This window comes from Notolabrus celidotus, chromosome 10, assembly GCF_009762535.1.
Source record: "Notolabrus celidotus isolate fNotCel1 chromosome 10, fNotCel1.pri, whole genome shotgun sequence".
NCBI lineage: Eukaryota > Metazoa > Chordata > Actinopteri > Labriformes > Labridae > Notolabrus > Notolabrus celidotus.
The window spans coordinates 33,426,771-33,436,770 of record NC_048281.1 but is presented as its reverse complement, the minus strand read 5'-3'; the positions used below and the strand labels follow the sequence as shown (position 1 = coordinate 33,436,770).

Genomic DNA, 10,000 nt, shown 5'->3' with positions numbered 1-10,000 from the left:
TGTGTGTGTGTGTGTGTGTGGGGAAGGTGTTAGGGGTGGGTGCTCTGGCTGCTCTGAGTTTCTATTTCCAAAGAAGTCCCTCCTCTCTGTGTCGTGATTCAACGTCAGATCTGTGAGCAGAGACACACACACACACATGAAACAGTGTGTGATGTGGGGAGTCCTACTGGGTTATCTTAGCAGGTGATCACCTTTACACCTTAGGAGAAAATACCCCTCCAAAAACAGGAACACAAAAGGTACTTTTACCTTGAAATAAGCAACACAAATCTGAACAAGTGAAAATTTGCTTGGTAAGATTACTTAAAATAAGATGTAATATTTAGAAAACTGAGATCTTAAAATTAGCAGGGGAAACTTATTTTAATTAATATTTTACCAGTATTTTAAAGCTTAGTGTTTCAGAATAAGACAGGAATGATAACAATTAATATTTTTTTACTCCAAAAAAGATTTCTGCACTAATACATTTCATGTCAACTTCTTCATTTGAGATATATTCACCTTAATTTGAGTTGTATTATAGCAGCACTTTAGGGTTTAAGACCATCTTGTACTTGAAATAAGATGACAAAGTTTAATTTTACCTTGAAATAAGCAACTCCTCAAACTCAACAGTCCCCAAGCCACTGCTCAGGAAGGTTGGAGATCTCCTCCTCCATGTGGATGGCTGTTCCATCTCCCCATCTCCTGAAGTCCGCAACCTGGGTGTCATTCTTGACTCCACTCTCTCCTTCCGGTCACACATTAAATCAGTCACAGAGTCTGCCTTCCATCACCTCAAGAACATCTCCCGGCTGCGTCCATCTCTCATCCATGCTTTCATTACCTCCCGGCTGGATTACTGCAATGGAGTCCTGTTCGGGGTACCCAGCAAGGCCCTGGACAGGCAGAACTCAGCTGCCAGAGTTCTCATGCACACTAAGCCCTGGCAGCACCCCCACTCTCATTCACCTCCACTGGCTCCCTGTATAGTACCCCATCACCTATACAGCTCTTCCTCCTCACCTACAAATTCTTGCATGCCCTCGCCCCCCAATACCTGGCTCACCTCCTCCACCAACACACTTCATCCCAGAACCTAAGGTATTCGGACCTGGGTCTCCTCTCCATCCCCCGGACTAAGCTGTGGACTTTTGGAGACAGAGCCTTCAGTGTGGCAGACCCTACTCTGTGGAACTCTCTTCCTCCAAACATCCACAGCACCCCAACCCTGGACCGTTTTTAAACAGCAGTCAAAATGCACCTTTTCCTCAAGGCCTTTCCCCGTTAGATATCCCCACCTACCCCCCAGACCTACCCCCTGGGCCCTGTGAAGCGACCTTGGGTTTCTTGAAAGGCGCTATATAAATATCAGTCATTATTATAAATAATTTGAGCATTTTGAGATATAATGTCTTCTCATAGGGATCTGGATATACTAATATTCAGTCATGTTGTTCTTTAGGAGAAGACAGCTCTGCTCTAAAGGAGGTGTTTCATTGTGTGCATGGAGTTTGAGGAGGAATATTTTCATCTGATTTAGAAGAAACAGTTTCTGAAAACTGAAACCCAACCTTAAAAACAACAACTTCTCTTTCTTTCTTTCTTTCTCTTTCTTTCTTTCTTTTATCAATGGAGCTGTTTTCTGATAGATTCTCCAATAAAATGCATTTCCTTAAATCAAGTAAAGGGTTTGTCTTAAATCAAGATCATCTGTCTTCTACAAATAAGATCTCAGCTTGAAAAATGTCTGAAATGTTAAATAAACCTTGTTTCTTCTAAATTGAAACTCAAAACAAGATCATTTCAAGATTGTTTGACTAAACAAGATATTTAAGATGTCTTAAAACAAGTCCCTTTATCTTGCTCAAATGTCACTTGTTAAGTAAATGTATCTTAAATCAAGTGGAAGACATTTAGACTAAAAATGAGAAAAGTTCACTTGGTAAGATTTTTGAGTTTTTGCTGTTCATGTTTGTGTGTTCTACAATATAAAACAGAGTGGTTGAAATGTGACTTTATTAAAGGTTATGATGAACACTGACAAGAAGTAACAGTCATAACACTGAGTGATTGGAGGCGGATGTACATGGCACCGATACCGAGTGTGTTTGTGTGGTTATACAGTTTAAATAAAGTTGGCTCTATTTGAATCATGCTGTGATAACATGTATGGCTCTGATGCAAAGTTTAAAAAAGAAACGTTTGACATGGTATAAAATAAAAACCTGCAGGTTAACACACAGGTTCAGAGTACAGCTGGTCATGATGCACACACACTGAACAGTCACATGACCTCAAACACACCTGCAAGTCATTTCAACTCAAAGACACATTTTTAACATTTATGTAAAAAAATATATAAAAACATTTTGTTCTTGTAAACTCAGAGTGAACACAACGAGGGGGTCTCCTTCCACGGAGGCCGCCATCTTGGACCGCCATGTTTCTACAGAATCACAGACAAACTAGTGACATGCACGCTTTTAAAGTCTGTGAGTGGCCGCGTGACATGCAGAAGATGGAAGACGACGAAGAAGAGGGCGCTGTTGTGTGCAAAATAATTTGTACTGTTAGACGTGTTTGACGAGATGAGGATCAGACTTATCTTGTCCTCGGAGGCCACCGTCCCTTCACCAAGAGAGGGGTGAGCAGGGGAGCGATTCAATCTAGAAGCTGATATCTCTAAATATTCTGATTTCTACAGACTGTGCCTTTAAAATAAAAAGAGTTAAATGAGTTTGAGGATATTCAGCTGCAGATATCCACTTTTAAACATTATAAAATAAAATACAGTACACGTCATGTGGAAGTTTTATAAACTGTTATTTTCTTTGAGTGTTTTCACACATGAAGTTTTCAGTTGAAGACAGACCGAAGAGAGTGATCGGGTGAAGAGTGACACTTTCAGGAGAGACTCAATCCTGCATTCTGTCTAACGTCCAGCAGGGGGAGACTCCCCTGGTGGAGAAAATGAAAATGGTCCCACTCCTCAGCTGGTTTATTCCCTTAGTTAACATTTCCCTAAAGAGTTTATGATCTCAAGTCTTCTTCAAAACAGTGGGATGGTCATTTAGTGAATGATGGTCCCATTTAGGACACCTGGGGGCGACAGGTGGTCATCTCAGAGACCTGAAAGACGTCTCATTGAGAGTCTAACGGACAAATTCCAACAGCTGACCGCCGGCCAGCTGGAGTCATGTGACCGAGGTTTTCCTCTCCTCATCCATGTTGTCTTTCTGGTCCTCTGAAAACCTCTGACCTGTTGACTCCAGGCCTGGCTCCGCTCATCATGACTTTGGTTTGTTGTTGTAGTTAAGTGAAATACGATCTGGTGATAACACAGAGTGTTTTATTCTGAAAATTAACCGGATGGTTTCATTTTGTTTTGGTGAAACCTGACTTCCTGTCCCGCTCCATCTGCTCTGTTGAGATTGATGCGTCGTGCTCCGGCATCCGGCAAAAATAGAAGTCAGATCAGAGACGCAGCCAGAACACAACGGAGTGGATCCAGTGGAAGTTAACACATTGACTAGAATAGAAATCAGTCAGATCCGGGGCCGTGACGGACCGGAGACGGATCTGGTGGAATTTGACCGTAACTGTTCTTGAGGGGTCAGCCGCTCAACATGGTTTAACAGTGCATATATATTAAACAGATGTTTCATTGAAGTCTTATTCATATTAACGAATCACAAATTACAGATTGACCTTGATGAGCGAGCAGGAAGTGACTCAGAGGAGGAGCTTGAAGAAGTTAAAATTAGTTCAAAGTTTGAACAGTGAGAACATTTTAACTTTATTTTTGATCTCATGAATATTTTTATCTCATAATTAGATATTTGTTAAGTATTTATTTTAGACTATGGTCTCATAATTTAGATGTTTATCCTGTTATTATAACTTTTAAGAAATAGTTTTGACCTTTTCATCTCTTTTCCTGTAACAATGATTTTCGTGTGTGCCGACTGAAGGTGAGATTAAGTGAATCCTTTCTGTGATTTTAAAAGTTTTCATCCTCTCAGATGTTCACATTTTAGTCCCGTGTGATTCAAAGTGTGAAGTCTGTGGTTTGTTAGTTTGAGTGAAATGCAAACTGTGACAAAAGTTGAAGAAACAACGATCAGCCTGAGCTCTCGTGTGATCAGAGAGAGTCTGACCTTCATCCTGAGAGAGAAGCAGGAGCTCCATTTGAAGCCTCCTGCAGGAGACCTTAATGCCAGATGTATCCAGAGGACTCCTCCTCCTCCTCGTCATCCTCCTCCTCGTCATCATCATCATCCTCCTCATCCTCCTCTTCAGGGCAGGAAACAGTTTCTACAGCGACTCTCTGTGGGAGCAGGGACGGAGTAATGATGGAGGAAATCTCTGGCTCCTCCTCCTCCTCCTCCTCTTCCTCCTGATCTTCTCTGTCAAAGGTCAGAGTGAGGAGGTTCACATTGAGGCCATCTCTTACCTCCTCCCCTCCGCCTGCAGGAGGTTCTGGGATCGTGTGTGTGTGAGCAGTCTGGTCTGCAGAATGTGTGTTCAGTGTGTGTTCGTGCCCTGCAGGGGGCGCTGGCTCTGCTGACATCAGAGTCTGAGGAGGAGGAGGAGAGGGGGAAGGAGGAGGAGGAGTGAAGGAGTGTGATGGGAGGTTTGAGAAAGGGCTGAGAGGTGATGAAGGAGCTAAGGATGAAGATGAAGAGGAGGTGGAGGAGGAAGGGAGGTTCGTGCCCTTCTTCAACAGATAAAGTCCTCCTCCTCCTCCTGTGCTCTCTGGGGTGCTCTCTTCCTCTTCGTCGTCGCTCTCTGTTGAAGAGGTGCCGCTCCTCTTCTCTCCTGCAGGGGGCGCTGTTGATTTATCATTGTAAAGAGGAGAGAAGGAGGAAGGGCAGGGAGCAGCGAGGACGAGCACCTCCTCAATGTGAATGAGAGACGTCTGAGAGGAGAGAGACAAAGATCTTGAGTCAGTCTGAGCACCTAAACGCATCACAGCAGCATATAGTGTAAAGATAACTAAACGTTTGAATTCCTGATTTAAGGTGAGCACTTAAACGCCTCACAGCAGAGAACAGTGTAAAGATAAATAAACCTTTGAATTCCTGATTTAAGGTGAGCACTTAAACGCCTCACAGCAGAGAACAGTGTAAAGATAAATAAACCTTTGAATTCCTGATTTAATCTGAGCACTTAAACGCCTCACAGCACTTCCTCTTAATAAACCCTGATGTGAAATCTGTCCCTGTGTCTGTTCCTCTTCTCCTTACTGATCTCATGTCTCTGGATGTGATGCGTTGCTGCCCCCTGCTGTGTCAGAGTGAGAATGAACCATTAAACTAAGCACACAGCGTCACAGGAAACACATGATCTTCAAAATAAAGGCACACGAAGACTTTGACAACAGCTTTTAAGGCATGACTGCTGAAGACAGCTGCACGTCCTGTTTTTGGGGTCCCAACCCACCAAACACAAGTTCCTGGGGTCATTGAACGCCCCACAGTGGTTAAACTTGGTACCAGATTTTTGAATGGTATTGAACTCATCAGGAAGATCAGCTGACCCTGCAGAGACACCTGAGGTTGACTCATCTGACTTCATCAGTCTCTTTTATCACGTGTAATAAAGAACATTTTTTTTCTTCTTGGGATTTTTTCTGAGTCATGAAACTGAAAGTGTGATTCAGTCTGCAGAGTAAAACACACGCTCCTTAAGTTTTCAGGATGTGTCAGCAGATGAAGGCTGAATATGAAACCTAACGTTTTCCCCTCCATCAGTGAGAAAAAGCACAGAGATATTAGCGGTTATTGAAGGTTAAACGACTCATACACACACTGAACACTGGAAAACAACACACTGCCCCACACCCCCGTGTTTTCCATTAAGGTTAAATGTCACAGCGCCACACGGGAGCTCCATCTGTGGTTTAGAATAAACATATGAAACTATATTCATAACTAATCTGTGTTCAAGACAAAGATGTTTGTCCTCTCTAACGCAGGACTTCCACCAGATCTGTGTCTGGTCCGGGTCTTTAAGGAGCGCTGTGATGTGAATGTTTGGTCTAAGTATGACTTTGTGAATTTTGCACGTCCACATTGGGACTCTGAGGTTCCTCAGTATCAGGTGGGTCGATACGGAGGCTTCACAGCTATAGGATGATGCTTCTGAAGTGCCTTCAAGGTGACTAAAGAGACTACTGCAAACCGGGCGAGTGCAACTGAGGCGCCAAGTCTCGTCACATCAGAGAAACAGGCGGGTTTTTATTTATCTGGAAGGCTTTTCTCGTGACTCTGAGATGAGACGGAGAGGATTTTATCCTTCTTTAATCTTTATAATCATTGTATATTGTCCTCATTGTAAAGCAGGTATTTTAATAAGCAGTCATAAATACGTGAAGTGTGTTTTAATAATTATCAGATGTTTTAATCTGAACAGAATGACATTAAAGTTATTGTGACTCCTGTTTTTAAAAGGTGACATATCACGCTTTTTTCATCAACATATATTGGTCTAAGAGGTCCCAAAACATGTCTTTAAAGTTTATTGCTCATAAAAACACTTTGAAATCAGATTTTGGTCTGCCTGAAAAGCCCTCTTCTTCAGCCCCCCTCAGAACAGTCTGTTTTCTCTCTGACCACGCCCCCTCGGGAAGTGGGTGTGGCCTCGGCTCTCCAGCACGTTGATCTAATGTTTACATGTTGGCTGAATATACACGGCTGCTCACAGACCCGCGTTACTTCAACCCTCTGAATCTGATCCAGAATCTGATCCTGACAGAGAGGCGCCTGTAGCAGGACCTTTCTGAACCACAGATTTAGTGTTTCTTGTTGTTTTATTTGTCAGTATGTCGACGTGTGTCTTGGTACACAGCTACCAACATGTAGCTATGTGGCTATGCTAACTAGCGCTAGCACTTATCCATGAAAAATAAAAATCATCCACTAGATCTTCAAATCTGCAGACGTGGGGAGTAAAACCGACCTTTGTGTTTATTAAGACAGCCTACAACTAGCATGCCTCCCTCCTAAGCTCCTTGTTAGCTAGTGGTGCAACGGATCATCATTGATCCGTGATCCGTACGGATGCCTCTCCACGGTTCGGCACAGACGTTGTCCGCGGATCGGTTGATGAAAAAAGTTGCGCTTGTTCACGTGATGACCGCATGTTCAATCCACACTCACTCGTCAAGCGCAGCGGTAGTCATGGTAAGTGAAGGAGCAGAGGAACTTGAAAAACCTCCTGCATCTTGTAAGTCACATGTATGGGAGCATTTTGGTTTCCCTGTGAAATACAGTGAATGCTGAATGTGCTTGAGCCACGTTATGAAACTCCGTTGCACACCCACTAGACCAGAGGCCGGCAATACGCGGCCCGCGGACCGCATCTGGCCGCCTATTTGTGGCCCCCGAACTGTTATCCCTTCACTCTGTGTTTTGGTCGGGTCACCGCGTGTTTACCAGGACTTGTCTCCATGTCAACGATACGCAGACAGGCTGTGACTGGGTCACTTAGAGTCCACTGCTGCGAGTGCAATTTTTAACTTTCACTTTGGTTTATGGAGCAGTTCGCATGTTGGCACTTTGCCAGCTGTAGGACCCTAGAATGCACGAAAACGGTGTGTTCAGTTTGCAGCTCAAAGAAAAGTGGACGGTGAAAATCAGCAAATGAAAGAAGAATGGAGTGAAACTTCTGAAGTTCCTCTGCTCCTTCACTTGCCATGCCATGAAATGCAGTGAATGAGGCAGGACTGGGCCCACAGATAGGGTGCTTTGCACATGCTGTACATTTTGAGATGAATGTTGTTTTTATTTAATGGGCAAAAGTTTACAAGGGTTTTACAAAATAAATGGAGGACAAAGTTATATTTGTCTTGTCTTTTTTTTTTTTTTTTTTTTTTGCTGATCCGAAAAATGATCCGATCCGTGACTCAAAACCATGATCCGATCTGAACCGTGAGTTTTCTGATCCGTTGCACCCCTAGTGTTAGCACACACGTGTGCAGGGAATGAAAAACGGAGGAGGGGTTGAGTTGTATTTTATACAGTCTATGGGCCGAACAAGCTCCGAGCTCTGACTTCCTGTTACAGACTGGATGGCGTTGTGACGTATGAAAAACACTGAAAACTGAAACGGCTGGTTTCAGCACACATTTACAGAAAGGTGGAGAAATCAGAACAGGGGCAGAATGGATTCTTTTACTTTTCAGGGGGTTTGTAGACAGGGACACATATTTCAGGTAGAGAACCATTAAAAAGTCGATTTTGCATGATATGTCACCTTTAAAGTTTGGCTGATGGTATTCATGACATCCGAAGACACATTTTCTTGAAAGCTGAACTCAACATAACTTCTGTCGAGCTAGTATGGCGTAAAGAGGCGGGCTTTGAGCCTCCTTGCCAACAGCTACAGCCTGTCAATCAAGTCAGCTGTGCCTCAATATCTTCTGAACAGTCCCGTTATGAATAAATTCACCCTCCGAACAGTGTGTGCCGATCGAGAAATGAGCTATCCAGACTACACTGTTTTTTGAACCAGGCTGTAAACATGTACTACAATTAGTCAATGTGTGCTGTCTGTGAAGGGAGGGGAGGTCTGGAACAAAATACCGGTCGCAATAAGGGAATGCCCCACTTACCCCACATTCACAACAACCCATCTTAAACGATGGCTCGAGACACGTCAGGTCTGTAACCACTCATTTGTATCCATTGCTGTCTCGCTCTCGCTGTGTGTGTGTGCATGTGTGCATGTTATTTTACGGGTTTATTGTATGCATTTTTACTTGTGTGATACTCTGATATGTTACAATGTTACAATGTCATTTAGAAGACGCTTTTATCCAAAGCAAGACGAGAACAAGAGCAACACATGCAAAGATCTAAACAAGAGGAAACAAGATCAGTAAGAGTAACAAAGTGCTTCAAGTCAATTTGGGTGCAGGTAATGCCAAGCAGTGTAAAGGCAATGCACAAAAGTAAGTAAGAAATTCTTTTTTTTATAGTCAAATAAGGAACATCTACAATGAAGCAACCAAACAATTTAAGACCTTCCATTATCATCATCAACAATTAACATCACCACAATAATGACCAAAGTACCAAGTGCTGGGTCAACTGTAGCTGGAAGACATGATCTGCCCCTGGGGACAACAGTGGAGAACAGTCTAGCTAAGTGCATAGTGCTTCCTAAAGAGCTGGGTCTTTAGCTGTCTTTTGAAAGTAGAGAGGGACTCTGCAGATCGAATGGAGTTGGCCAATTCATTCCACCATTTAGGGGCAACAGAAGAGAAGAGTCCAGCTAGTGATATGTCGGTCAATGTTTACTTGGTCCAACTCCAGACATATCTCTTGATTATGCTGACCAGTCCCTCCAGGATTTCGCGGGATTTTTTTGTGATTGTTGCGTCCCCAAAAACCCTGATTTTGCGACAGCTTTTTGAAAAAATTGCGGTGAAAGTTGCGTTTTTTTTTTTCTTTTTTCCCCAATAACATCTCAGGGGCGAGTAAATACATTAAATTACAGTTGTTTTTAGAAAACATTCTTGATGTGGCCACTGACTGTATTTTGATTCTTTTGATTCACAGAAAAATGCCATGAAAGGACTGTGTTGCACATTTACGACGGTCCCTGAATGCACCTCGCAGTGACAGAGGCACTTGACAGGCAGTTCACGCACTCTGAAGTGAATCTGCATCTTTGATGACTAGGAGTTGATCAAAACTTACTGAATGTGTCTGATGTTTCACCAAACTGGATTAAATCAAGCTGTAGACGCAGAGTTTTTTACGGTGAGAGCGGCAACAAAGTCAAACCTCAAACAGTAAACAGACGTCCCCCGGGTGTGTCTCTGTCACTAACGCACACCGGGGGTAAAAATCATCAATGAAGATGAGACAGATGCATGGAGGTGAGGAGAGCTGGTTCATAAAGCACACCTGCTGCAGGTAGAGACCAAGCGAACACTGAGCCCCTCAATCTATAAATAATAACATTGTCATGGTCACTTGTCCTGCCTGCTGTCCCCTCTCTTCACCCG

At 43.2% G+C, this 10,000-nt stretch overlaps 1 protein-coding gene across 1 annotated transcript in view; it reads right to left on the bottom strand.

Moving 5' to 3' along the window:
• Positions 1-10,000, bottom strand: part of LOC117820336 — a 21,363-nt gene that overhangs the window by 7,028 nt on the left and 4,335 nt on the right. The window contains exon 8 of the mRNA XM_034694064.1: positions 4,203-4,903. Within this exon, the coding sequence (XP_034549955.1) occupies positions 4,203-4,903 (701 nt within the window). The remainder of the gene's footprint in view (positions 1-4,202; positions 4,904-10,000) is intronic.